The sequence below is a fragment of the Podospora pseudoanserina genome, chromosome 1 (genome assembly GCF_035222485.1).
Source record: "Podospora pseudoanserina strain CBS 124.78 chromosome 1, whole genome shotgun sequence".
Classification (NCBI taxonomy): domain Eukaryota; kingdom Fungi; phylum Ascomycota; class Sordariomycetes; order Sordariales; family Podosporaceae; genus Podospora; species Podospora pseudoanserina.
Window position 1 is genome coordinate 4,575,952 of NC_085920.1, and position 26,814 is coordinate 4,602,765.

Sequence of the window (26,814 nt, forward strand, 5' to 3'; positions counted from 1 at the left end):
GTTAGGCACGCGCAAGATACGGAGGATTTTACTCGGCACAGTATCGGGTTAGTTAATGGGATTGTGGAGGAGGATGATTGATCATGCATGAGATTTGGTGCCTGACAGTACATGGTAGTCTCACGGCTTTGGTAGTGAATGAAAATAAGTTTTCGTTATAATCTTTTCCCTCGATTGATGTGACTTGGATTGCGATCTGACATGCATGTCTCTCCATGAATTGTTACCGAGAAGAATTGTGCAGCGGTTGAGGTGCAAAGAACCTTCTCCGGTTCCGATTCATGATTGGCTATCGTGTACACGAAGCGACAGCTTCTTATGAATGGAGGGCAATGCCATCAATTGCGCATTCGCTGACGACATCGGAGCTAAGACGGATATGATGTTCTTGGAAGCGTATCAGCTGATAGTGTAACCTCTGTATCTCTAACTGTAAGTAAACAACGTACGTACAATCAGATTGATCACCTTTTTCCCACGAGACAATACAAATACAACATTTTTGCAAAAAGATCTCCCAAGATACCATGTCCACCACTGCTATCTCGTTCCGGCTCCCCAAAGCTGCGAGCCAAGGCTTCCAGAACGCTTCTGCTTACGACACCCACCGGCCCTCATACCCTCAAGAAGCCGTTACTTCGTTACTTTCCGCGCTGGGACTGCTGGGCAAGCAAAATACCAAGATCCTCGAGATTGCCGCTGGCACGGGGAAGTTCACCGAGCTGCTTGCCAACCGAGAGGAGGGATTCAACGTGATAGCCGTTGAGCCCCACGGGGACATGAGGGGTCAGCTCACTGGGAAGGGGCTAAAGGGTGTCGATGTGAGGGATGGTCATGCGGGAAGGTTGGCGGTGGAGGATGAGGAGTGGGCGGATGGGTATATTGCTGCGCAGAGCTTTCATTGGTGAGCCTCTCTTTTGTCGCGTCTTGGAAGTGAGAGAGAGATATTGTTCGGGAACACTGATCAACGCGACGAGGGGACAATAGGTTCGCAAATGAGGAGACGTTGAAGGAAGCTCATCGAGTCTTAAAAAAAGGGCGAGGGTTAGGTGCGATTTGGAATATTGAAGACTGTGAGTTGATGATGTTTGCTCGATGGCTCGGTTCAGTGAGCTGACAGTCACGGTAACAAAGACAACAAACCCCGTGAGTGGAAGGCAACGACTACGTGGGAGGAGAAACTGAACTCATGGTATGACTTTTCCAGACAGGAAGGAGAAATAGTAGAGCTGATCAATATTAACAGGATTTATTCCATATCATCCGACGGCCAGCCTCGTTTCCGCGATGGCCAATGGAGAGGTGCCTTGGAGGACCAACAGCTATTCGCGCTTCCACTTAGTGAGGAAACCGTGAAATGGATGGTGTGGCTGTCGGAGGGTGCGCTTTGGTCTCGTATCAACACTCTCAGCCAGGTGGCGATACTGGAAGGGTCAGACAGAGAGGCGGCTGTCAGGGTGTTCAAGGAGGCGCTTCAGTCACCAGATGTTGAGAGGAACGAGAAGGGAGAGATTGCTCTTCATGGCGTTACCTACTTTGTGTGGACCAAGAAGCTCGACTCTTGAGATTTCTTCCAAACCACCAGCCCCAAAACTCCTCAGCAGGATATCAGACCCTACTCCCATGCCGCCGGATGCAGTGAATAACAGATTTAAACATCTTAATTGGCAGCGATATACATGACTGGAAACATGTTAGAATCATAGTCAAAACTCATGTGTGTATTCGGTGAGGTGGTCACAACATACCGTTGTTGCCTCTGACAAAGGCGTCGCCGTAGCTTCTTCGCTTGGCGCCATTAACATACTCCTCGGTCTTTTCCAGGGCAATGTTCATGTATCCATCCACAGACTGCAGCTCCCCTATTTTCATTTTATCTGTCAGTGGGATTGTCCTCTCTCAAAAGTTGGGCGGGACTCACCCTTGTAAACAACACCTGAGTTGAGCTTGACCGTGACAGGATGTCCAATGATTTCGCTGAGCCAGCCTGATGGGTCCTTACCCTCTCCCTGAGTTATAGCGCCGTTCTCCATGATTAACTGAGTGACCGGTTGATAGTATTGGGCTTCACAGAATTGATGTCGTTAATTGAGCGTGGCTCTATTCTGCATGAGTGGGTTGAGTGAATGAATGAGTTGAGTGTGATGTGTTGTTGCAAGGGGTGAGTGGTTCAGTGGTGGTTGCAATCTGGGCCCACTTTCTTCTCTTTCAACACAGACACACGGGCCACGTGGAAGCTCCGGCGGCCCCTTGAAGGCAGGTGCAACTCCAGTTTCACCAACCAACATGGATGGATGAGATGTCTGCCTCAATATGATCCAACTCTGCAGTTCACCGAAGAGACATGTATATACGTACATTTCTATCCAACTCCCAGTGAATCTGATACATTTGTATCAGTTGCAATTCTGAGAATCCTCCTTCTTGTCTTTTTCATCTCATTTTCTCCGTGACTCACTCACCATCTCATCTGGACCAGCCTTATTCACTACCTATCAACAACCTGCCCGGTCTGACACCCACCACTAACCAAGATTCCATAAGTGAATAGAGAGCGGTTCCTATTTTGACTGGCATAAGTATCAGGAACTTGATTCCCGACTTTCTTTTCAACCATCACCTTCTTTGCTCTGCAGTAGGCCTCATCGTCCCCCCAGTCAAGCTATTCAAATCGGTCACTCATATCGGCCAAGCACCAGAGCCTGACAGTACTTCCAGCCTGCTCGTTTAATTCTATCAAAACTCTCATTTAACTCTACTGGTCTTTAATATATACCTTCTATCTATTAGCCGGAGCTCTTCCATCCATCATGGGCGGCTCAGCCTTCTCAGACCTGGAGAATCCTCCATACACTCCTCACATGCCCACAGATATCTACGAGCAGATAAAGGCATCCTGTCATACCGCTCTCGAAAAGATTTTCCTCCACGTGGCCACCCCCGTCGAGGGCCCTGCCAAAGCCGACCACGGCGACATCGACATCCTCGTCGCAAACGAGCGGCGTCTCACACTTCAGGATTCCGATGAAGACACGACTCCCTCGCCCCTGCCCACACTACACACCAAGATCCGAGAAGCACTAGGCGCAGAATTCCACAAAGCCGTCCACAACACTACAAACCTAGTCGTCCCTTGGCCCGGCTCCAACGGACAAAAACACATCCAAGTTGACGTCCGTATCTGCAAGAACGAAGAGGAGCTAGACTGGGTGAGCCCTCCCCCCTTCTTTCCCCCAGAGCACAACCCAAACTAACATCCCCTCAACAGTACCTCTTCAAATACGGCCACGGCGACCTCTGGAACCTCCTCGGCTCCACCATCCGCCCTTTCGGCCTGACAGTAGACGAATCCTCCCTCTGGATCCGCATCCCAGAAATCGAAAAATTCGACCGCAAAAAGGCCAAAATCCTCCTCACCAAATCCCCAACCGCAATCCTCACCTTCCTCGGCATCAGTCTCGAGCCGTTCAAGTCCGGCAAGCCTTTCCCAACGGTGGAGACCCTCTACGAGTACGTAACCACCTGCCGCTACTTTTTTGTCCGCCCCGCCTCGGAAGAAAATGACGGCGATGGCGCTGGCCTTGTAGGAGGCGAGGAAGGCGTCAAAAAGCTCAAGAGCAATGACCGGCAGAGGATGAGGCAGCGGGCTGTGTACAGGAGGTGGATAGAGGAGTATATCCCCAGTCTTCGGGAGCAGGGCCTGCACGTCAGGTCGGATGTCTCGGTCAAGAAGATGCGCGCCTCGGTGCAGGAGGACGCTTTTGCCGCGTTTGACGTGGAGGTGGAGTGGAACGCACGACTGAAGGACTGGCGGTTGCAGAAGAATGTGGAGGCGACGAGGAAGTTGATCAAGGAGGTCATACCTGCCGACGTTACGGATGTGAATTATAGGGGTTGCTTGCTGTCTGGGTTGAAGAAGATCATTATGGAGGATGGCGATTCAACTGGGCTCGATTTCGTTTCCCGCCCAGACTTCAAAAATGAGGATGGGCTTTATGACGAGGAGGTTATCCGGCATTTTGTGGAGGAAAAGATTGACGAGGTAGGCAAGGTGGCGTTGGAAGTGCAGCTGGAGAGGTCAAGGGCAGTGATGCAAAAAAAAAGGGAGAAGATGGCAAGCGCCGCAGAATAGGCGTTTCAAAGGGGAGGAATGATGACATGAGGAACGAGATACCGCATTGTCACTATACTTAGCAAATCATAGCTTCGCTCAAAGAGCATTGTAATTCCACACTCATATTACCCGCCGCTTTTTTGCAACCCCCTCAGATCATGTCAGTCTGTCCAGTAGATACAATTTAGTAACTGCTTTGCATACGTTCCACATCATGAATTCCAGCAAATGTTCCCAGCAAATCCACACAGCTAAATTAGACAATATTACCAGTCAAAATCCGACGACCCCCCGGCATCTTCCATCTCAATATCCTCTTCCTCGCCTTCCATCTCACAATCACCACTGAGGCCCCCACCCTCACCGACATACTCTGCAAGACCATCAAGAGCCGCCTGCCTAGCATCTCGCATCGCCTGCTCCAACATGGCCCTCACATCAATAGACGGGTCCCCGTTCTTAGCTCTCTCCAACACACCTCTAGGCAGCGCGAGAAGCCACCTTGTCAAAAAAGTTGCCTCGATCTGCCTTTGCAACTCTTCACCCGAGAGCCTTGCTGGCACCTGCGTCAAGCTGACCCCAGCCTCCAACATCTCGACAATCTCATCCGCTCGATTCAGAATGCGGGCCGGTATGCCTCGCATCTCGGCACACTTTATTCCCAAACTTGATGGGCCCCGCCCCGGCAAGAGACGATGCAAGTATGTGACCTGGTCCTCGATCGCATCTGCACCCAGGTTGAGACGAACATCCATGTGCGCCAAAGCAAGGTCGTCTTCTTGGTAGCCATCGAGTAGGCCATTTTCGAACACCTCATGAAAGTGCGTTGCTGCAAGAACCTTTGGTTGCTGCGATTTCCCAAGCTCGATAAAATGGGACAGATAAGAAGCGAGAAGAGCCGCGCCGTTTGATGCCGTGGTGCCCTTTCCAAACTCGTCCACTACAAGTAAGCTCCTCTTTGTGGCAAAATTCAACGCAAAAGCTGCCTGCTTTATATCGATCATAAAAGCACTTTGGTCGTCGAGAACTGTCTCGCGCGTCAGAATTCTCGTCAGTATGCGGTCCGTCAGACCTATTGTGGCTCTCCCTGCAGGGACAAAACTCCCCACATGGGCCAGCTGTACAATGAGCGCAACCTGTTTCATGTAGACGCTCTTGCCTGAATCATTGGGGCCGGTGAGTACTAACATACACGGCTTGCCTTCGTACACCGTAAAGTCTTCCTCGTCGGATACCTCGGAGCCATACAACCCGGTACTAGAAGCGCGTTGGGACAAAGTCGAGGGGCGTGATGGGGCTTGTGTAGTTGGCCAGCTGAAAGAAATCTCTGGGGAGGATATGGATCGGGAAGCCGACATGAAGCTTGCTTCGGTCCTCTGATAGTTTTCCAATTCGTCCATGGTGTTTTCCTTCTCTTCACCGCCCATATCTTCCTGGTCCGGGTCGAGGGACATGCGGTTATACCCGTCATCATCAACGAGGCTGTCATTGTACCAAAAACTGTCATTCATGTTCAAGTCGTGTGTGTTCTTGGTGGAGCATATAGAAGCGGTCTCATCAGCCCCTTCCATGCACTCGTCTTCGTCCAGGCTTCCATGTAGCTTGGTTTTCCCAAACCCACCTCGCAAACTACAATTGTTGGGTATAAATGACGGAACTACCAACTCTTGGAGGGGGTGGCGTCCGTCGATAATGTCGATGATGTTGGAAGTGGTCATCGTAGGTGCCACCCAGTTGTACTTTTCCGCCGCGGAGGCCAATGCTGACAGACTGTCAAGTTCACCGTATATTTCCGAGGCGGCGAGGATTGCCTTTTCCTGCTCTCGAACATGGCCAGATAGCTCCATGACCAGAAGCATTTCTTCTTCGGTGATGTAGGATGGTAAGTCGCCATATTGTGAGTCGAGATCGTGCATCAGCTTGTTCTTGTAATAGGCGACTCCTTCGGTCACAAAGACCAGTTCCCATTCATCATCGAGGAGGTCATGCCCATAGTAGACCCCCACGCCGGTATCTGGCTTGATGGCAACACCGATAAGAAAGCCCGACTGTTCCATGACGGTGCAGTGTAGAATATGTTTGTTTGCCCACCTGGGAGCCTCCCTCGCAATGTTATCCCTGATATCAGGAAGCATGTCACAGACCTCCGCCAACTCTTGCCTAAGCTGATCCAGTCCAGGGCTTGCACCCGACAAAATTATGGTACGTTGGCTGTCCTTGGAAGCCTCGAAGTCAAATGTTCTCATGATTTTGTCGGCAAGAAGAAGAAACGGACGAGGATCAATCGTGTCGCAGATCTGTAGAAATCAGTCAGCTTGAAGTTAGTTTTCAACATTGAAGTGCTAATGGCTTGCCTTGGAGATGATCTCAAGCCCCGAGGTGCGGACAAGTGAGGTCACGGCCTGGTGAACGTTGGCAGCAACTGTAGCAAAGCGAACCACAGCTTTCCAGTCGCCCATTCGGAGCGACAGATGGCCCCTTACACGATCCACGCCTTTCTTTACGTGGAGCAGCAGTGTCTTGGGACTCTTCAACCTCTTGAGCAGTTTGCGCATACTCTTCACAATTGAAACATTCTCTGGATCCAACATCATATGAATCGTCGACTGGCGTTGATGTATCACGTCGAGGTTGAGACTTGGCCGCAGCAGCATCTGGCGCACTTTCTGCTTTCCCTGCGTCGTTGATGCCAGCGAGGCCAGAAGGTCCGCTACAGAGAGGTTTTCTTTGGCTCGTGGTTCGTCGCTAGACCCGCGGAGTCCAGGAATGGCTTGAAGATGCGGACGTATAATGTTAAGCGATATCAGGGCATCGGCGCCGAGCAGCATGGTATCTGTGGAAAGGTTCATCTTGATACGTTTCACCCGGAACGGAACCTTCCCTTCTTCACCGGAGCAGGACTCTTCCTCCACTGCCCTTCGGCGTTCGAGGTCGGTGAGAACTGCCCCAGCACACCCTACAGAAAGCTGGCTTTCCAAATTGATGATTCTTGCCAAGCGCACAAGGTTGATATGGCTAGAAGACCCAATGCATTGAATAGGCTCTTCCTCTCCAGACTGCACCTGAAGGGGGTCGGGCTCTTGCGACTCGTCCGAGAAAATGCCGACATTGGCTAATAGCTCTCTCGCTGTGTCGTAGTTGAACTGTGCTGAAACAAGGTGGCGTAGAATATACGGGCCTTTGTCTGTACGTGATGTCTGATCATCATCGAACTTTTGTGCGTTTGGTTCGAGAAATTGAACTAGTGAATCCGCTGCACGATTGGAAATGAGAACCGAGGTTGGCTCCAGGTGAAGGAGAAAGGTTTCAACAGTCTCTATGCCTCCCATGGCTATGTCGTCCTCAAGAAACAGCGTTTCATCCACGGCGCTATAGTAAGCACAGCCCACTTTGCCCTCCCGATCCATGTTGACGGCCATGATGACTTCATTCAGAGTGTCATGGTCGTGGCTAACGCTTTCATCCACAGTTATGCCCCCATAATACGAAGGAGTGTTCTGTCTCGAGCTCATGTACGTGGACTCCCGTGATTGCCATGGCCGGCGCCTGGATGCTGCTCTCGAAGGCTCCGTGGAAGTCGTTACTGATGAAGTTGACGAGATGGAAAAGTATTGGCTCGACCGGATAGATGGAGTCTCTAACTGGGATTTTCTCCGCCGACGACTTTCTCCTGTGGCTGTCCAGGAGTTTGACCTGCTGCTTTTGAATTCTTTGGAGATGCCAGACCGCAAAGTGGACTTTGAACGTCGGGAAGGAGATGAGGACCTCGAGTGCCGCGAAGTAGACAGTGACCTTGAACGTCGCGACGACGACTTCGACCTACCATTGGCAGAGGGAGTGGTGCTTGTAGAGGAAGATCGAGAACTCCTATGGCGGACCTGTTCTCGTGAGCTTCTGGACGGATGGCTGCTAGTATGAAGTCCCGATTCATGTCGCGACAGCAAGGAATGGGACGCATTGTCCTGGTGAGAAGGTTGAGATTCTGCAAGTCTGTCTGCATCTTGATAATTGTGAGGGGTGAAGTAGCGAGAAGTTGACAATGATTCTGCATAGTCCGAAGACAATTGGCGAGATGACGGCGTGTGATCCGTTAGGGCATAACCTGATGAAGCATATTCCGATGATCGATAGCTCAAAGATGTATCAGGGGCGGGGTGTATGATATCTTCAGAACCAGAAAGGTTGTGCGATGCCGACAAAGTCCGGCCACGCTCGACTGACGAGTCTAACAAGGATACCGGGGAGGAAGGGTAGTCGGAGGTCTGCGGGGATAGCAAATGAGAAGCAGTCGAGTATGCACTCCTGGTGCTTCGGGCACTCCGGCCACTGCGGGCGCTTTCACTGGGTGGCATCTGTGCTGTTTGTACAGCTTTGGCCTTGAAGTGAGGTAGGGCTGACTGATAGTCGAGATGCCGACTAAAGCTGTTGTACTGGTCGTGGGTGATTCAGAGGTAAAATCCCCGACTGGGCCCAGAATCCGCGACACAGGGCTAAGGCAGAAACATAACATATACAACAGAAGGGGATTCTCGGATGTTGAAAGGGATGATTGAAGAAAATACAGGCGGTAAAGCGGACAAAACATCTCGGGCTGTCTTGTCTGTTTGCTGTATTTTGGGAGGAAGGAGCTTCCTGCCCCAAACCCCCTCCTTCCTGCTGAAGCATGACACACTCACAAGTAAAAACTGGGAATCGATTCCTGCTGTACTCCGTCCTCAACAAAACCATCTAGCAGAGGTAGAAAATATCAAAACAACCATGGATCATGTTCCAAACAATCCAGTGATTCCCACCCTCACTTTTGCTCTTGCCCCTGTCCTTTCACCCACTCGGTAAACTCATTGCGTTGCTTCCGAATGTCCACAAAGTTTGGCCTACCCTCGATGTACGCGAACGGATTGCCCAAGTAGTCCCGGTTCACCTGCCCGTTGTTGTCCTTGAACCCGTCCCCCCCCTCCCTTTCAATCTTCCCAGCCCACTCACGCCACTGGATCGGGCGCAGGGGGGATGTGCCGAGAACCAGGCCAACAAGAATAACCAGAATAGCAACAGCCGTTTCGATCGCGATATCTATCGGCAGGGATGTGGCAGCGGTGGGAGTTGACGTCAATGCCGCCGAGGTGGCAGCTCGAAACGACTGCAGGGCCGAATGCTCCTGGGCCGAGTAGCACCTATCGGGGGAATCGTCAGCGCATTGCTCGTTCTGACGGCCGATGGGGAATGTCAAACTTACGCATGTGCGAGTAAAAGACTGCCAAAAGCAGTGATGGACTTGGATATTAACGTCATGGTGGAGGAATTTGGGTTTATGCCTTTTGCTGTTGACTTGGAGATGCTTCTGGTGACGACGATGCCAACTGGTTGGGAGCACTCCCAGAAATGCCAAGGAAGCAGGGGCCATATCCCGATAGTTGCATAGCCGCAACGGTCCAGTTGTGTGTATGCACTTAAACGAAAACTTTCACCCCCTATTCTCATTGTCTCCAAGACACGGTCCCAAGTACTCGGTTCTTTCATCCAAACCCATCCATCTTCCAAGAACTCAAGCTGACGGGAACCTGTCTTTGATTCAACCTGGCCTCTTTTTGTTTTCTGGCTGCTACAAGCTAGCGATGTTTCACAGATCGGGACGGGGCAGGCTGGGCGCCACAAAATATGCATAATAGCATTATCTGGTGGCTCCTACAAAGAATCCTGATGTCCGAACAACTACCAAAGAACAATAAAATTCACTTTCACCACCCTCCTCGGATCCGAGGTTAACCTAAACAAAACAACCAAACAATGTAGCATGGAAAGATATGTACAACCAGATCAGTTTTCTGTGTCCCCTATCGACAGTAGGTTGCTTTTCCCCCCTTCTTTTGCGCTCGCTCTCTCCCTGCTTCTTTCTTGGTTCTGTCCCTTTCCCATATTGCCCTCCTCAAGAATGAGAAGATCTCAACTCGCTCCCTTTTTCTTGTGCCCACCCAATGCTCTTTTCTTGAATAAATACAGCAGCTGTCATTTTTACGCCCGACTGAGTGACTATTGATCAGCCTTGGTTTCGGCCCAGTTGGCCTCAAAGTGTGCCCCTTCTGACAAAGGCTCCATCCGCCACTCGTCTGCCCCCCCGAGAAACTGGCTGTGCTGCTCAACCGAAAGTGTGTTGTCGAGCCCTAGGTTAAAGTGGGAGAACTGGTTCTCTGGGTCGTTGTTGGATGTCAGCTGACCTGTTTGCCAACCATGCTGCGAATTGTTGGTGCCGGCGAGCCCGGTGCCGTCGAAGAGGTTGGATATGGAATTGTTGATGTTGTTGAGGTTATTCGTTCCGGTGAAGAGCTCCTCGTGAGACATCAACGACGGATCGATACGGTGCTCAAAGCAGGGGGGCTGGGGTTGGGAATGACCTTGTGACTGGGATTGTGAATGAGCTTGTTGCTCGTGAGAAGGGCGTGTGTGTTGTGGGTGGTGGTATTGATTCAACTCGTAATGCGAGCGCAATCCGTGGGTGTGTTGTTGGAATGCCATACTCGGCGATGGCGTCTTGCGCATCAGAACATCCTCTATCATACCTGGGTGCAAGTGGCTCCTTTGGGTGTTCTGGATGTGGCTCTCGTAAAAGGTGTTCGTTAACCCTCGAGTGTCGTATGCGGACGGCATTGGTTTCCCCGGGTTGGAAAATTCAAAGGCGGATCGGTTCTGGTGATGAGGCCCTAGCCCGTGCAATCCCATCAGAGGGTGATGGGTTGCGGCATAGACGGAGCGACTTGGAATGTAGTCCCCGTCGTCGTTGGGCGTATTGGTAGCAGACCGCATCGGGGCCGCCGCGTGTTGCCAGTCGCCATACTCATCCAAGTCCGAGGCTTCACTGTGGGCGTCGAAGTTTTCGTCGTACTTTGCTGGCTTGTGAGGTTTGGACGGCGTGAACTTGTAGTTCGGGTGCGCTTTTTGGTGGTTGTCACGTTCGAGGTCGGCCCAGGCTTTGAACTGCTGTCGGATATGCTCGGGCTCAAGTGGCCAGCTGGAACCGCAGACCCGTGAGACGACCTGATGGTTGTGTTGAGACGCCCATTCTTTGGCACGTTGCTGATAGGCCTTGCGATACAGCATGAAGGCGTTCATGGGCCTTTTGACCTTGCCGGGATTCTTCCTGCACTGGGTGACCTCGTCTTGCCGTGCGGTGGCGTCTCGATTCACGTACGTCTCGATATCGGTGATCGGAATGGCCGAGTCTTTTGTCAAGTCACTCAGCGGCCTGTCCAAAGTTGGCAAATTTTTCGGCGGCTTCGCTCTTTCCTTCTTCTTCTTTTTAGACGATGCTTTTTCCACGCCCGCGCGTCTTGGTGCCAGCGCCTTCCCGATTACGATATTGCCGCCGTGTATGCTCATGATATCAGACGCCCGTGAAGGTGTAGGGGGTGACGCTGCCGGTGTGCCATAAGGCTGCGACATCTGAAGTAAATTGTCAACGATCAGCCAGAGCCCGTTGCCTATCTCGACCGGGCGACGAAACTGTACTCACATCTGGAATAGGGCCATACGGACTGCTGTCGGGATACATGGGGTGGAAGCCCGGCTACACGCGAACAATCAGCATTTCGAGCCATGGCAGGTAGATGGCAACCCTCACAATCTGAGCACCTCCATGCTGGTATGACATGGACGGATCGAAACTTTGCGAATGTGTTAACTGGGGCGCCGGGGTTCCATATCTCGAAGCCGGTTGCAATTGTACTCGAATGGAATCGGCGGCGTTCATATCGTGCGGTGTGGCAGCGTTATGTTGCAGAAGCTCATTGAAGCCGACAGGTAACGGCTCTCCTTTCGGCAGGCTTGGGGAGAGGGGGGTATTGCGATCCATGCTAGAGATTGTGTTTTGCTTGTGTGAGAAAGTATCTCTGGGTGAAGCCGAGGATGATGGAGGGTGAGTGGGAGGGAGAGGCAGTAGCTCAAACACCGGGGATGAGCTCTTCAAATATCTTTGCCAGTCAACCCGGAAGGAGTGGCCGACTGGTTGAGTAATCGAGGTTGGATAAACTCTAGGAGCAACCTGTAAGGATGATAGGACCGCCCCAAGATTTTAAGGGCAGAGCCTGGCTAATCGATTAGCAACCACGCAAGCATAGCAGTCTGGATAGGTATCAAGACTATCAGTGGATGGTGCAGAGGCTGCGGGAGTAGGGCCCAAGCTAGTGTGTCTTGAGGAGAAAGGTGCTGGAAAAGACGGAGTCTGCAATGATGATTTGCTTGGATGAAGAGACAGCATCAGATGGCTTGGGAGTGTGCACCTAGCGGTGTAAGGAGGCTCTTGTCTCGCAGGCTGGCCAAGGTGTGCAGGAAGCGGTGGACATCACAAACCTTTTGCGACAGCCTGTCCTGCAGGCTGCGACACGCCCGATGGGTATTTGTGGTGGATGGACTCGTTGTCTTTCCCGGATCACGGCCTGTTGCCCCGGTCTCCTGGACAGCGAGGTGCTTGCCCACGCTGAGAGACCCTATCGGATCTCACGACCACACACCTGAAGCTTCCACAACCGTTGCTGTCTCTCCTGCCAAGGGTGTATGTTGCTTGGCCTTCCTGCTTGTTCCTTTCTTTGTTCCGGCTTCTCTAAGGGCTGGAGTTGGGGTGGGAAACACCAGGATGGGCTTGCGGCTTTGGTGGTCTCTGCTTCTGCCGCTTCAATGAACATGGAAGCCGTGCTTTGTCTCAGCGAGAAATTCTTGAAGGGCTGGGGAAAAAGGAAGAGGGGACCGGGTGCGTATTTGTATTCTCTTTATTGGGCTCTGGTGCTGAGCAAGCCTGGTGCGGTACTGTCCGCGTCCCAAGAGGGTTGACGCATTCGGAAGCCTGGCCGGGCCAGAAGAGCGGAACTAGTCTCTGGACGGCAGCACTGAGGAGGGAAGAAGCCGCCTTCTCGACGACTGTTGGCACTCCACATCCGCGTTCGGGGCTCAGAGTGCCAGAGCTGCTACAGACGCCTGGCAACAGTGGAGGAGGTAGCAAGCCGACCTCTTGGGAATTATTGGAGATGCAATGACATGCTCTCTCCCGGTCCCCAGCAATACCCACCAGGAGGGGAATTCTGAGCAAACCACTCCTATCCGAACTTCACATCCCCGAGCTTTCCTGTGTTGGAACCATGTCGGCAGCAGCATAGCTCCACGTGTTCCTGCACCAACCCGGGTTACAGCAGTTAGCCAGATTTTCTCGAAGCTGAGATTGGACTCGCCCAATACGCAACAGCATCTTCAGTATTTCCCTCGTCATTTTTGACATTTGGAGTCTCAGTTACTTCTAGGTATGCGGTTCCATAGGGGGGTTCATCTGCTGGTTTGAGGTACCCGAGACCGGCTGGAATGTGTTCGGGTCCCTCCCCGGAAGCGGGCTTGCCCTCCTTCCCCTCTGCAGTGACTGGCTGCTCTCTTCTGAGTGACGCCACAGAGGCCAGTGGCTTGCTTCCATTTCTTTGACCTTTTAGATCCAACCCGTTTCTTTGAGGTCTCGTGTGCTCATCGATCATGGCGGTTGATGCCTCACCTGGGCCCATATCCCGCCATAGATGCGTGCACATGACTCGCCGCTCATAACTGCATTTAAAAGCAGCTCGCGATTCGTAACAGCCCGCGGCAAACCTGGATACTTTGGCTCTCGTTGCCCAAGCCTGGCATAGGTCCTCCCCTAGTCTCAACGTGCATCATGGACAGTTGCAACTTCTTCTGGTTGGTCGCCCTCCCTGCAGGGCTTTCGGGTAGCTGCATTAGCCTGCGACTGTTTGAACATCAGTCGTACAGCAAGGCACAGAATAGCGGCCCTTTCCACGCGCCCCCCTTTATTTACCAGGCATGACCAAGACTCCACAAGGGTCTCACTCACACACCCTTCTCTACTTTTTGCATATTTCACTTTATCAAAAGATCCAAATGAAAAAACTGACCTGGCCCAAAGAATGATGAACAATATACACATCTCCTCTTATTCCCACGTCAACGTGAACGCCAGTGGTATCCATCTATCAAAGCCCTCCTTTCTACTCAGTCCACCCTTATCCTCTCCAACATCATCATCTCTCCCACAACCCAAGAACAAACTCAACATCCCAAATGTACGCACCTCCATACCTCCCTATCCCCCCCCAACCACGGTTGGCCCAAATAACATGCAACCACCCGCTCAATCATGACCCCAAGATTACCAGATCCAATCGCGAACTGTTCCGCCACTTTTTCCACCTCCGGTGACAAGGTTAGGTTTGTCAACCAGAAATCTGATTCATCTTATTTTTTCTTTTCTGCAATCATGATTTTTTTTGGTCGAACGTGTCTCAGTCTCACACGCTTCCACCAAGCTCAGGCCACCAGTTCGTCCCCTCCCAGCCGCCGGGTTCAGATTCCATCCAAGTACGTTGCTGATATGTCAAGTTATCCCATCGTCATTTTCTCACTCTTCTGATTTTCTCTCCACTGTGCTGTTTTGAACAACATTCCCTTGGGTGTGCCAAATATCGAGAAGTTGAGCCACGTGGAAAAAGATGGGAGAAAATATCTCACAGCCGGCAACGTTCCGGGGAAACCAATGAGCACGTTTTCCCCAGTGGCGGACTGGCCAACGTTCATGGGCCATGAGTTATATGATTGACAATATGTATGATTATTCTTAGCAGGGACCACTCGGACTCTTTCCGACCACTCGGACTCTTTCCGACTACCCTATCAGACCAAGGATCAGATGCTCCGCACCTTATTGAACAACAGCAGAGGTATCTCATAGAGTCAGTGGACCCAGCTTCTTGATATTTACATTATTGCTTCCATGGCTCCCGTGTTCGGTTTAGTCCATTTGTACTAGGACCTCGTCTATGAGGCCAGACAGCTCTCTATGTGCTTACGATTCGCGATACCCCCATTCAGAAGAAAACCTACCACCCCATAAGTATATCCCCATCCAATACGCCCAACCCAGCCGAATATATATCTAAACAATGTATCTCCAAAGTACGCAAAAACAACCAAGCCTGCACCTTATACTTGCTACTCACCGCCAAACCGCCACCATTACTGGCCAGATTGAGACTTTGATTGCCCCCTTATTGATGACTAGGTACTTCCCGCATTGGCCAAGCATCTCACAAGCCAATTTTCTCAGAGGATTGGTTTGGTGTAGGAGGCAACACGGCAGGTGCGGGTCCCAGTGGGGGGACTCTGACTGGCCCTGGGTTTTTCACGGGAGGGGTGAGGATTTGCTGCCTCGGGGAAGGCGACAAGGCGGCAGCGGGAGGGAATATCGACGCGCCTGGATTGCCAAAACTCTGCGAAGGAGTGGCGATCCCGTTACCATTGGTCCTGTTGACACCGCGACGCTGAGGAGGAGGCGAGTGCTTAGTGGGAGAGATACTCGATGGCGGCAAAGGTGATGACCGCCCGTCTGATCTGCTATCCTGGGACTGCGGAGGTCTGAACGTGTTGGTAATGTTCAATATAGGCGAGGCAGGTCGGCCTGGTTCTCCGATCGAAGCAAGTGTCTTTGTTGGTGGTGACGAAGGACGGTGCGATTCCTTTATGGGGGAGATACCATTGCCGCTTTCGGGGAGCACAGGAAGACTGCCATCGGAGGCGCCGGACACAGGATTGCCACGGGACAGCTGAGCGTGCGGGAACAGATTCGGACGTGGCGATGAAAACAGGTTGCTCCCCTGTAAATCTGGGAGTTTCGTCGTTGCGGGGCGGTCCCCATTTGCTTCGTCCAATGATGGTGCAGACACCGGCTGCTCTGTCGATTCATCAACACCAGAGGAGGCCTTCAATGGCAGCTCCACAACCAGTCGGGCACGACCATCAGCCTCGCCCGTGGTGTTTTCAGTTGGTGCGGATTGTGGCGAGGAAGAGACCGGAGCTTCTTCCTGCTTATTCACCTTGAGCTTGGTGAGAGGCCGCTGCTCAGCTTCCTTTTCTCGCCGACGACAAGGTTCGCAAACAAAGTGAAAATCTTCCTCCTCAGCCTCCTTTTCATCGATGCCAAGACACTTGCTGTGCTGCCAGACATTACACCGCTCACAGGCAACACTGTGGGTTCCGTCGTCGATTTGTCCGTATGCGCCGCAAATGCAATCAAAAATCCAGTCCTCCTCTTCCTCTTCCAGCTCCTGCAAAGCCTTCTTGTTCCGCTCGATCTCGGCAATCCTTCGACGGTCTGACATACGGGCAGAGGCTGTGCTCTTGCTGTCCTCGGACAGCTGAGCCAACTCCTCCTCATGCTGAAGACGTCGAACCTCTCTCTCCTTCAGCCGGTGCTCTCTTGACATCAGCCTGTGTTCTCTTTCGCGCTCGATCTTTGCCCGTTTCGTCTCCTCCTTGCGTCTAGCGGCCTCTTCCTCGCGCTGCCTCCGCTCTTCTCCGCGGGCACGTTCTTCCTCTTTACGGTGTTCAAGCTTGCCAGCGATTCGACTCGACCTCTTAGCGTGCGCCATTTTCTCCAGGTTCAGAAGCTCCTTTTCTCGTTGTAGTTGTTTACGTCTTCTGGATTCTTCCTGTTGCTCGAGGATCGGCAGGAGGTGAGCTTGAATCTGATTGCGGAGAATCTTCTCATTGGGGTCTTTGGTTTTCTCCAAGGATGAAATGAAGTCGCGGACCTCGCTCAAGGTGGCGGCCAAGCATTCCCATTTCATGCCTCCAAGCCCATCATCCTCTGGTTCGGCGGGCGCGCCAGCTTCAGAGGCCTCATCTCCAGCATCCTCGTTATCGCTCGCGGCACCAGATGCTACGCGGCGCCGTTTGTTGGCACGTTGTGCTGCTTTCGCCTTCTTGGTGTTCTTCTTAGGTTTTGCTGGTGCCGCCGGCGCCTCCGACATGCGGTACAATCGGTTGTCGTCGAGCACGTAGTATGTTCGATCATGTCGATCCCATCCGTAGGGTTCAATCCGCTATAACAGTATCAGCTCTCTGCCAAGCACCCATTGCACATCGTCTGAAAAAGCGTACCCAGTTCGTCTGATCTGTATCCTTTTGTTCCTCCGTCTTATCCCGCAGCTTCTCGGAGCTCATGATGATGAACTGCGTCATTTGTTGCAGAATACGAATCTGCGCGACCCGGCGCTTGTTAGTATGGGCAATTCACTGACTGTAGGGCTCCAAAACTGCTTCCCACGTACCTTGGTGAAGACATCAAAATCGGCAAAGCGCAATGAAACCTCTGAATTGCCAAACGGGTTCTTCTCCGGCGCTTTGTTGAGATATTGCCGTCTCGTGTACTCGTCGAATAGATCGTGCCTGATGTAGAGCGTGGTCAGCAGGCTTTCGAGGCAGTTGACAGGTCGGCGTTAGAGATGGCATACGTTAGGCCACGGTGGGAGGAGAGGAACTTGAGGAAGCCCAGGCCAATATTCTGCAAAGCCATGGACCCAGGCTTCAAACATTCTGCCTCCAAATCCTATAAGCGACCACAGTGTAAGCAAGGCGATGTCTCTTGCCAGGGTCGCAATATGCCCACCTCTATGTCCAAATTGTCGTCGAGCTTCAGGGCTTTGCCAAATAACATCATGAACTGAACCAAGTTGGCGAATTGCCACATATTCCTGATGCGAAGGAGAAGGGAGTCCTGCGGCGGCTCTTGGGCATTTTCCGAGCTGAGCTCGGGCAGCGCCCGTTTGCGCGTTGCCGGCATTGTTCGATCGGCCTGTTGCTTTTCCTGTTACGCAAGCTGTGGCTTGCGGTGCAAGCGATCGAGGGAAGCGACTGGAACGAGTCTTGAAAGGGACGGTGTTTTGAAATTCAGCGGCTGTTCATGGCCTAGGCGAGTGTTGTTGCGAGTTGGTTCGCTGCGAATTTGTTGTAGGGCTGACTTCTTGAGATGGAGAGATTCTGACGTTTCTTACAAGGTGGGAAGCTACGCGCGTGAGCGGCTCAAAAGACGCGACTTGGAATTGGGCCCCACTAAATTTTACTTTGGGCACTTTCTGGTTGAGCCAAGCGCCCCGCTCAGCTCCAACTCATGCAGTCAGCAAGCGTGCTATGGATAGGTAGGGAATAATACTTCGAGTTATACTATTAAAGTAGTATACAGGGGAAACAGGTTGTGCAAAGTGCAGTTGTTAACAGCCCAGTCCAACTGGAAGATCTCCCTCCATGTCCACGAGTACTTGGTATCTTCCTCCTCCCGTCTTCTTTTTACAAGATATCTTCAGCTTTCAACAAATCCTTGGCTCTTCGGTAGTATCGCGACGTTTTCGGCATAGAGCAACACGCAACTCCCCGAGCCGTTTCAGCTTGCGCAAAGTGGGGTGCTCCAATTGAGCCTTACGCACGTGAAGCCCGCACTGTGTTGCTCGCCAGCAGAATTGTGTGCACTACCCTATCCTCACAGTAAACTGCACTGTACCCTGGTTGGCCTTCAACTTGCCATCGCTGGATGGAAGCTGCCTCTCCTGGGCTGGGGCAGCAACCATTGTATTTTGCGGCGCAGTCATCTGTCCTGACCTCCTCTGTAGACCCCCCATACGTTCTTTCTTTTGACGATAATTAATTAATCACTCTTTTCTTGTTGCCTCTTGTTGACCTCTCGCAAGCCACCCCTTTCTCGTAGTGCCGCCAGCCAAACCAATACCCCCGTGCCCGTCCGGCGACACTTCAAACTCCACAAACAGAGCCTTAACGTCCAACCACCACGAGGCAAAAGCCAACTCGCACACACTCTTTGCATGGCATAGACATTAGGACTTTCTTCGCATATCATGCCCGCTACGAGGCTCTAGTGGTCCATGTTACAGCAGTTCTAGCGCATTCGCGCGCCCACCTCTCATTTAGCTTGTCGAATTGACACCAAGCCACCACACCACACGGCACCATGAACGACAACACGCCGCATACCCCGCGGCGAACCTCGCACAATTCTATACCTCCTCCGCACTCGATACCTTTGCAGGAAATTCAGCGCTCGCCAGAAGGAACCAGCAATGGCCGTGGGGGAGGAGATGGTTTCGGCGCTGGGGGGTCTTACAATGGAGCTCAGGATGAAAATAACAGGCCGCCAGCATCGCCGGTTTCCATGTCGGCCAACCTTCCAGGTTTCTCGTCTTATTGGGAGAACCCATATCCAACGGCACCCCACGATGCGGGCGGGACCGGCGGAAACCATTCCCCTATCGATCACTTGGGCCTTCAGTTTGCGCTGCCACCTGAGATAAGACAACCATCACCTTCTGCCTCACAGGGCTACATCACCTCGGCCGATGACCCGTACCAAATACCTCACCCTTATTATGACGAGCGAGCGGATACGGACTCCTTGGAGTCGGATAGAGTACCTCTGAAGCCATCGGCGCAACCCATCGGCCGTTTAGAGCCACCGGAAGGAGAAGCGGCCCCCCGCTATAGCTTTCAGACCGTATCCGATCTTGGAAACACACCCTCTCGAGCACGAAGTACCCAGATGCTTGGGTTTGATTTGGAGCCGGGATTTTCAGCGGACAGGCATCGCAACTATGGGGACAATCTCTCACCAGTGGACGGGGGGCGGCGGTCCCGAACTCAGTCTACCAGCGGCGCCTTGCATAGAGCAGGCTCTATCATGAGGGCCATGTCACAGCGTGTTGTCGCTATCAGTGGTGAAGGTGATTTAGTGGATCAAGCAACCAGGCGTGAACGCGAACGGTCTCGGTCGCGCTCCCGTTCACCTAGTGTTGACGGCCGCCGGCCGGGCCATGTGTCCGCACCAATGCTTGTCGATACCTCGTATCCCTCACAGTCGTTCCAAATACCAGCGGAAAAGGATTCGGGGGCCACCTATGTTCATTCTCAGCAGCCATCCTCGCCGATGCCTCGCCGGCGTGGCCCTCTTCCAAACCCACTCAGGGGGAACTCACTTGGCATTTTCCCCAAGGACAATGCGCTCCGAGTATGGCTGTGCGATCTCCTGGTGAATCCCTGGACAGAGCCCTTCATTTTGTTGCTGATTATTGCGCAAACAATTCTCTTGGCTGTTGAGTCGGCACCCGACGTTTTCGTCCCAGGAAATGAACGACCAGAGCGCTGGGGCACCACGCGGATAGACTGGGCCATATTTGCGCTGTTTATTATTTTCACACTCGAAATCATCGCCAGAATCATTGTTTCTGGCTTCATCGTTAACCCAGAGGAGTATGCTCCTCCCAAGACTAAGCGCCGAATTAAAGAACGGGTCGCCGAACAATATCGGGCCATATTTCGACCTCAGCGGCAGCGGTCCACCAGACAGCCAAAAAAGGAAGAGGAGTTTATGCCGACGTTTGCTAGGTCATTTACCATGATGCATGGCGTCGCGGCTGGTCAAGGCACCCTGGAGGAGCAACAGCGCCTTCTGCTTGCGCGCAGAGCGTTCTTAAGGCATGGCTTTAACCGGCTTGACTTCGTGGCAATCGTTTCCTTCTGGATATCGTTTGGGCTTGGTGTTGCTGGCTTGGAGAGCAAGCATTCCATCTACGTGTTTCGCATGCTCAGCTGTCTGCGCATCATCAGGCTTCTTGCCCTCACAAAAGGCAACCTTATCATCCTGAGGAGTCTGAAAAAGGCAGCGCCACTTCTTGTTAGGGTCTCTTTTTTGATGGGCTTCTTCTGGCTCATTTTTGCCATCATCGGGGTTCAGAGTTTCAAATCGAGCCTGAGCCGCCAGTGTACTTGGCTCAATCCTGAGGACCCAACGAACTTTGATATCACCTACTCGCCAAGCATGTCCTTTTGCGGCGGTTATCTCAATGCCACTACAGGAAAGGCAGAGCCTTGGGTCTACTCCAACTCTCCGACAAGAAATCTATCGGAAGAGTTTCTCGTGAAGGGTGCTCAGAATTCCAAAGGCCATGTATGCCCACGAGGGTCCATCTGTCTTCAACAAGACAACCCCTTCAACGGAACGGTCAACTTTGATGACATCGGACACTCTCTTGAGCTAGTGTTTGTGATCATGAGCGCGAACACCTTCAGCGACTTGATGTACTATACGGTCAGCTCCGACTTTTTACCTGCGGCACTGTTCTTTGGCGCTGGAATCATCATCATGATGCTCTGGATGACGAACTTGTTGATTGCCGTCATCACATCATCTTTCCAGGTCATTCGCGAGGAATCCAAGGCCAGCGCCTTTACGTCCGAGGATTCCTATTTCGCAGCACCTACGGATGCCGCTACGCGGCGACTTTCAGGATTGCAGCGCTTTGTGAAAAACACACAGTGGCTGTGGGCACTTGTGATCACATTTGGGCTATTTGCCCAAGCCTTGCGGACGGCTTCCATGGATGCGATGCGTGAGAGGTTTATCAACACAACAGAGGTCGTAGTAACCATCCTTTTGGCTATCGACATTGCCATACGTTTTGCTGCGGACCACCATCGGTTTCATCGCAGTCCTCGTAACCTCTTCGACCTATTCCTAGCCGTCGTCACCGTCATCATTCTCATCCCCTTCATCCGCAATTCAGGTCAGGTCTACAACTGGCTGACCATCTTCCAAATCCTGCGGGTGTATCGCGTTGTTCTCACCATACCAATGACGCGAGACTTGATTTACCTCGTCCTTGGAAATGTCACCGGTATCGGGAACTTGATGCTCTTCGTCTTTCTTATGACCTTCCTTATGGCCATTTTCGCATCACAGCTATTCCGTGGTCAAATCCCAGCCTTGGATTCAGATGACGAGTGGATCGGGATCCCCTTCAACACCATCTACAACTCCTTTCTGGGCATGTACCAAGTTCTGTCGAGTGAGGGCTGGACAGAAATTCTGTACAATGTCACCACGTACACGGTGAGCAAGAAGACGTCGTGGATCGGTGCCGTGTTCCTCATCGGCTGGTTCATCCTCTCGTACTTTATTCTCATCAACATGTTTATTGCTGTCATCCAGGAGAACTTCGATGTGGGAGAGGACATGAAGCGCCTTGAGCAAGTGAAGGCGTTTTTGCAACGGAGAGAGCTGGGCGGTTCGTCCAATTTGGCCTTGTCCAAAGTCTTTGGCTTCGGCCGGTCCAAGCACCGCTCAGACCCTCTTGATCAGGGCACGGGAATGATAGATATGTTGTTCAAAGAAGGGTTCGTTCGCGAATTTCTCGACGAAAGCTTGGACCCTTTGGAGACTACAGATGGCCAAGCACCACCTCGGGCAACAACCACATACAACGGCAATGTCAAACCAGGGTTCCTCTCCGCCATATGGGGCCACTTGGTGACCAAGTTTACCAGCCGAGAGCCCAATCCATTCTACTCCAACATCCGCTTCGAGGCGGCCAACGCGACTTTGGATCCTGGCCAGCTCGCCCGCCAGGCTGTGAGCGCAACGGCAGCCCGGCGCAAAGCACAGCGGGAGTATCTGATGCGCCATCCAAATTACAATACGTCTCTGTTCATCTTCAAGCCACGAAATCCTATCCGCCGTCTCTGTCAGAAGATGGTGGGCCCGGGCCGCGGTACTGAGCGCTTTGAAGGTGTTCAGCCGAATAAGTACGCATGGTACACCTTCTCAGCCCTGATTTACGCTGCCATTGTTGCCATGGTCGTTCTCGCTTGCATCACGACTCCGCTCTACCAGAAGGAATACTTTCAAGACAAGGACAAAACCAAGGTCAACTGGTTCGTGTGGTCAGATATGGCGTTTGCCATCGTGTTTACAGCCGAAGCGGGCATCAAAATCATTGCGGACGGCTTCATGTGGACTCCGAATGCGTACTTCCGCAGTACATGGGGCGCTATTGATGCCATCGTGTTGGTTACCCTGTGGATCAACGTCATCACGCTGTTTACCCAAAACGGAGAGGTATCCCGCGCTGTCGGTGCCTTCAAGGCTCTCAGGGCTCTGCGACTATTGAATGTCAGCGATAGCGCCAGAGAAACGTTTCATTCGTTACTCATTGTTGGGGGTTGGAAGATATTGAGTGTGAGTTTTCCTGTTTGTTCTCAGGCCATCATCTGACCAAACGCTGATTATTTCCTCCTTTAGGCTGCTTTTGTGTCCATATCGCTCTTGATTCCATTCGCAATCTACGGCCTGAATCTGTTCAACGGGAAGATGGTCTCTTGCAACGATGGGGAAGATATTATAAACCTCAGTGACTGTGTCGGCGAGTATTTCGCAACCCCGTTCAACAACGAATGGCCGATGCTTGCGCCCAGAGTGGCAGACAACCCCTTCTTCAATTTTGACGACTTTGGATCGTCCCTTTTTATTCTGTTTCAGATTGTCAGTCAAGAAGGGTGGACGGACGTCTCCTTTGCAGCACAGGCCATCACCGGCCAGGGCCTTCAACCGTTAGGCGCGCCGCCATATCCGGCCGAGGGCAACGCGTTGTTCTTCGTCGTCTTCAACCTCATGGCCACCGTCTTTGTGCTCACCTTGTTCATTTCTGTCTTTATGCGAAACTACACGGAGCAAACCGGCGTCGCCTTCCTGACGGCCGAGCAGCGCTCGTGGCTCGAGTTGAGGAAGCTCCTCAGACAAATATCGCCTTCCAAAAACGCTTACGACGACAGCAAGAACAAGTGGAAGATCTGGTGTCATAAGCGCGCCATCGAGAAGCGAGGGAAATGGTATCTTGCCATCACGTCGGTTCTCGTTTTCCACCTTATCCTGCTGCTTTCGGAATTCTACAACGAGCCTGAGTGGTGGAGGTGGACCCGAGATGGTTTATTCTTGTTGTTCACGCTCATTTACATCGTCAACATCATCATTCGCATTGTCGGCCTTGGCTGGACGCGGTTCCGGCGGAGCTCATGGGACTTGTTCTCTCTGGTCGCGGTTACGGGCACTTTCGCCACGTCAATTCTCTTCCTCACGGACCAGATGCAGGACACGTACATTCAACTACATAAGTTCTTCTTGGTGGCGCTCGTTCTCCTGCTGATCCCCCGGAATGACGCACTAGACCAGCTTTTCAAGACGGCAGCTGCCAGTTTGACGACCATTGGCAGCCTTCTTGCTACGTGGCTGATCTTCTTCTTGGTGTTCGCTATAGCGCTGACGCAGACGTTCAGCCTTACCCGCTTCGGCAGCGGGGAGGATGGCAACATCAACTTACGAACAGTGCCTCACGCTCTGATCCTCCTCTTTAGGTTCAGTTGCGGCGAGGGCTGGAACGAAGTCATGGAGGATTTTGCACAGATCAAACCCCCGCTCTGCGTAGAGAGTCCTATTTTCTCTGAGAGCGACTGCGGTAGCACTGCTTGGGCTAGAACCCTGTTTGTTGCCTGGAACATCATTAGCATGTATCTCTTTGTCAGTTTGTTTGTGTCGCTGATTTATGAGAGTTTCTCATATGTGTATCAGCGGACCAGCGGCTTGGCGGTGGTTGAGCGCGACGAGATTAGACGCTTCAAGGAGGCCTGGCGAAGTGTTGATCCACTAGGCACTGGATTCATCAGTAAGGAGGCTTTCCCCCGACTTTTAGGCGAGCTCTCTGGCGTGTTCGAGATGCGTATTTACGAGGCTGAGGACTCGGTCCGTAGCATTCTGGAAGACGTGCGTAAGGATAACGATGCGGCGAGCACCAGACACGCTTCTGTCGTCAGCAAGAGCCAGTACCAGACTGGTGTCGACCTGGCCAAGCTGAATGAGCGGCTGTCCAAGATTGATGTTCAAAAAGTGCGCGCACGCCGCCATCGTTTCAACATATTCTTCGAAGAGGTCATGGTGTCTGCTGACCCCGAGAGAGGTATCTCGTTCACGACGGTGCTGATGATTTTGGCACATTACAACATTATTAATGACAGCAAGAGTCTCAGGTAAGTTTCCTTCTTGCCCAAATCTGTCACAACAAATTGATGATACGCTAACACATTGTAACCTAGACTTGATGAGTTTCTGCGTCGAAAATTGCGCTTGCAGCGTGTCGAGGAAGAAGTCCGACGTCGTATCGTGCTAGGCTTCTTTGATATGTTGTACTATTCGCGACAGTTCAAGCGCCACATGCAATCGAAACAAAACGCACGCATGACGGCTATCCCGCAGTTGGATGTGCCTGAGATTCTGGTGGACAATGAAGAGGAGCGGCGGGAACGTAATACGGTTGCGGGCGTACCAGGGGGGGCCGGTATCGGCACGCTTACAGAAGAGGGCGCCACTCTTCTCGCTGCGGCGGCAGCTGACAACAATGGGCGGGCGCGGAGCTGGTCTGGTCTTGGAGCGGATCTGTCGTCTTATGACACGTCCTACGGCCACCCGCTTGCTGGCCCACGGACATCAAAGCCGTCTTCCTCGGGACACCAAGCTCAGCGCAGCGGGTTCAGCTTCGACCTCCCTGACCCGGCAGACGGCGCCCAGGATGACGAGGCCACCAGTCCGATAGGGAGACGGGGTAGTTCGGTGAGCCCAGCGGTGGTTAGGGACATGTTGGACGATTCTGTGTGGGTGGAGAGCATTCGGAGAAGTGCCACGATGAGAAAGAGCGGTTGGGGACCGTCGGGGGGGTTCTAAACCATAATGTCAAGCTTACTGGGTATGGAGTCAAAAGAGACGGTTGATCTATGGCGTTTGGGTGCGGGTTTATCTTGGCCTCATGATTTCGACGATCAAGGGAGGAGCATTGCCATTTTTTAAAGCATTGGCGCACCAGGACTTGGGGGGTTGGATTGACGTCTTCACTACCGGAACATGTGCAGATGGAAAGTATTGCTAATATTTACGATGTAGAATGGGGAACAGCCTTTCAAGAATGGTGATAGATGGAGACAAACCAACGGCTCGCGTTCTATTTTGAAATAGAAACGTTTTCAGGTTCGACTACAGAGACTTCAGGCGTGGCATGGTGCACATAATAATAGGGAGATCGTAAGGGGCTCAATCATGGCGGCACCATACCGGCTGATGCGATGATGGTCTTCAATACAAGGTGAGCAGTTATCCAAACCTAGCCCACAGCGAAACTGTTGGGAGAGGGAGGGAGGGCTTTGGAAGGCCCAACCGAGAGCCATTATTTGCATATTTCCAGAAGCTTTCGAAGGTATCAAACGAAGATGGACACATTTGGTGTTTGTCGGAAATCCGTCTGAAGTAGAGAGTGGTGTGGCAAAGCGAGCTTCTGAAACAAGCCGTGCACGCCATTTTGTTAGCACAACACAGCAACGTCAAGCCCCTGAGGTGCAGGGTCGCTGAGCCAAGGCCCCCTAACACGAGCCCACGATGGCCATGAGGTTCCGCTGTTAGTGGGTGTCTCTTTCTTGGCTGGGGAAGCTCACCTGTAACGGACGATCACACGCAGAACAGGGGGTCGACTTACTGGGCCTGGTCCCACGACTGGTTACTTGCTCGATGTTGATATTAGGGTTTGTGTGCGATGATGCGGCAAAACACTAACAGCAAGGCAGCGACCACAACGAAAGGAGCTATCGTCAAGCACTTGGGATGCGCTTGTTGACGGCTCTGATGGCTTCCCGGCGGCGACTTCCCGGCAAATACTACTCCTGCGTCGGCGAAAATGCCAGTGATTGTGCATGTTGTTTCACGCCCGATTTTGGATGTGGGGCTCACCTGTCGATTGTTTCATGGCTGACTTGGTTGGGAGTTACAGTCTTGCCCGCTGTCATGTCTAGAACCTCGTGTTCTCAACTCTAGCAAGTCGAAGCTAGGCCTTGCTTTGCGGCCTCTTATCCCCGCGACGAGAATCCATTGTTAGGGATCCTCGGCTGCGCCAGATTGATGTGCAATTGAGCAGCATGTCTTCAAGGGCGATCGCATAAGAGTCATGGTGTTGAGTCTGGGTGAGCTCCCT

General features: G+C 52.3%; 9 protein-coding genes across 9 annotated transcripts; 3 read left to right on the forward strand and 6 right to left on the reverse strand.

The window, feature by feature from the left end:
- Window positions 1-380: 380 nt before the first annotated feature.
- Window positions 381-1,565, forward strand: QC764_0015330 (uncharacterized protein; the record flags this gene model as incomplete). The annotated part of the gene is made up of 4 exons (XM_062939967.1): window positions 381-904; window positions 988-1,073; window positions 1,135-1,192; window positions 1,247-1,565. Exons 1-4 carry the CDS (start codon window positions 528-530, stop codon window positions 1,563-1,565), a joined length of 840 nt encoding a protein of 279 aa, XP_062805534.1. The 5' UTR covers window positions 381-527.
- QC764_0015340 (uncharacterized protein) lies at window positions 1,323-1,625 on the reverse strand (the record flags this gene model as incomplete). Its single annotated transcript, XM_062939968.1, has 2 exons — window positions 1,323-1,424; window positions 1,536-1,625. 2 exons carry the CDS (start codon window positions 1,623-1,625, stop codon window positions 1,323-1,325), a joined length of 192 nt encoding a protein of 63 aa, XP_062805535.1.
- A 35-nt stretch (window positions 1,626-1,660) lies between these two features.
- LSM6 (U4/U6-U5 snRNP complex subunit lsm6) lies at window positions 1,661-2,160 on the reverse strand (the record flags this gene model as incomplete). The annotated part of the gene is made up of 3 exons (XM_062942656.1): window positions 1,922-2,160; window positions 1,749-1,862; window positions 1,661-1,683 (listed from the first exon to the last, which is right to left on the reverse strand). The coding sequence occupies exons 1-3, from the start codon at window positions 2,031-2,033 to the stop codon at window positions 1,661-1,663; spliced, it is 249 nt and encodes an 82-aa protein (XP_062805536.1). The 5' UTR covers window positions 2,034-2,160.
- Window positions 2,161-2,288: 128 nt separating this feature from the next.
- On the forward strand, window positions 2,289-4,195 carry QC764_113970 (uncharacterized protein). Its single transcript, XM_062942655.1, has 2 exons — window positions 2,289-3,209; window positions 3,269-4,195. The coding sequence occupies exons 1-2, from the start codon at window positions 2,811-2,813 to the stop codon at window positions 4,130-4,132; spliced, it is 1,263 nt and encodes a 420-aa protein (XP_062805537.1). The 5' UTR covers window positions 2,289-2,810; the 3' UTR covers window positions 4,133-4,195.
- A 185-nt stretch (window positions 4,196-4,380) lies between these two features.
- On the reverse strand, window positions 4,381-7,533 carry QC764_113960 (uncharacterized protein; the record flags this gene model as incomplete). Its single annotated transcript, XM_062942654.1, has 2 exons — window positions 4,381-6,411; window positions 6,469-7,533. 2 exons carry the CDS (start codon window positions 7,531-7,533, stop codon window positions 4,381-4,383), a joined length of 3,096 nt encoding a protein of 1,031 aa, XP_062805538.1.
- Window positions 7,534-8,909: 1,376 nt separating this feature from the next.
- On the reverse strand, window positions 8,910-9,775 carry QC764_113950 (uncharacterized protein; the record flags this gene model as incomplete). The annotated part of the gene is made up of 2 exons (XM_062942653.1): window positions 8,910-9,285; window positions 9,348-9,775. 2 exons carry the CDS (start codon window positions 9,773-9,775, stop codon window positions 8,910-8,912), a joined length of 804 nt encoding a protein of 267 aa, XP_062805539.1.
- Window positions 9,776-9,791: 16 nt separating this feature from the next.
- QC764_113940 (uncharacterized protein) lies at window positions 9,792-13,352 on the reverse strand. Its single transcript, XM_062942652.1, has 4 exons — window positions 12,455-13,352; window positions 11,727-12,189; window positions 11,619-11,672; window positions 9,792-11,548 (listed from the first exon to the last, which is right to left on the reverse strand). The coding sequence occupies exons 2-4, from the start codon at window positions 11,955-11,957 to the stop codon at window positions 10,142-10,144; spliced, it is 1,692 nt and encodes a 563-aa protein (XP_062805540.1). The 5' UTR covers window positions 11,958-12,189; window positions 12,455-13,352; the 3' UTR covers window positions 9,792-10,141.
- A 1,447-nt stretch (window positions 13,353-14,799) lies between these two features.
- Window positions 14,800-18,311, reverse strand: QC764_113930 (uncharacterized protein). The gene is made up of 5 exons (XM_062942651.1): window positions 17,580-18,311; window positions 17,425-17,519; window positions 17,242-17,359; window positions 17,072-17,170; window positions 14,800-17,013 (listed from the first exon to the last, which is right to left on the reverse strand). Exons 1-5 carry the CDS (start codon window positions 17,751-17,753, stop codon window positions 15,220-15,222), a joined length of 2,280 nt encoding a protein of 759 aa, XP_062805541.1. The 5' UTR covers window positions 17,754-18,311; the 3' UTR covers window positions 14,800-15,219.
- On the forward strand, window positions 18,158-25,959 carry CCH1 (calcium channel protein). The gene is made up of 3 exons (XM_062942650.1): window positions 18,158-22,988; window positions 23,052-24,829; window positions 24,896-25,959. The coding sequence occupies exons 1-3, from the start codon at window positions 18,933-18,935 to the stop codon at window positions 25,518-25,520; spliced, it is 6,459 nt and encodes a 2,152-aa protein (XP_062805542.1). The 5' UTR covers window positions 18,158-18,932; the 3' UTR covers window positions 25,521-25,959.
- The last annotated feature ends 855 nt before the right edge of the window (window positions 25,960-26,814 follow it).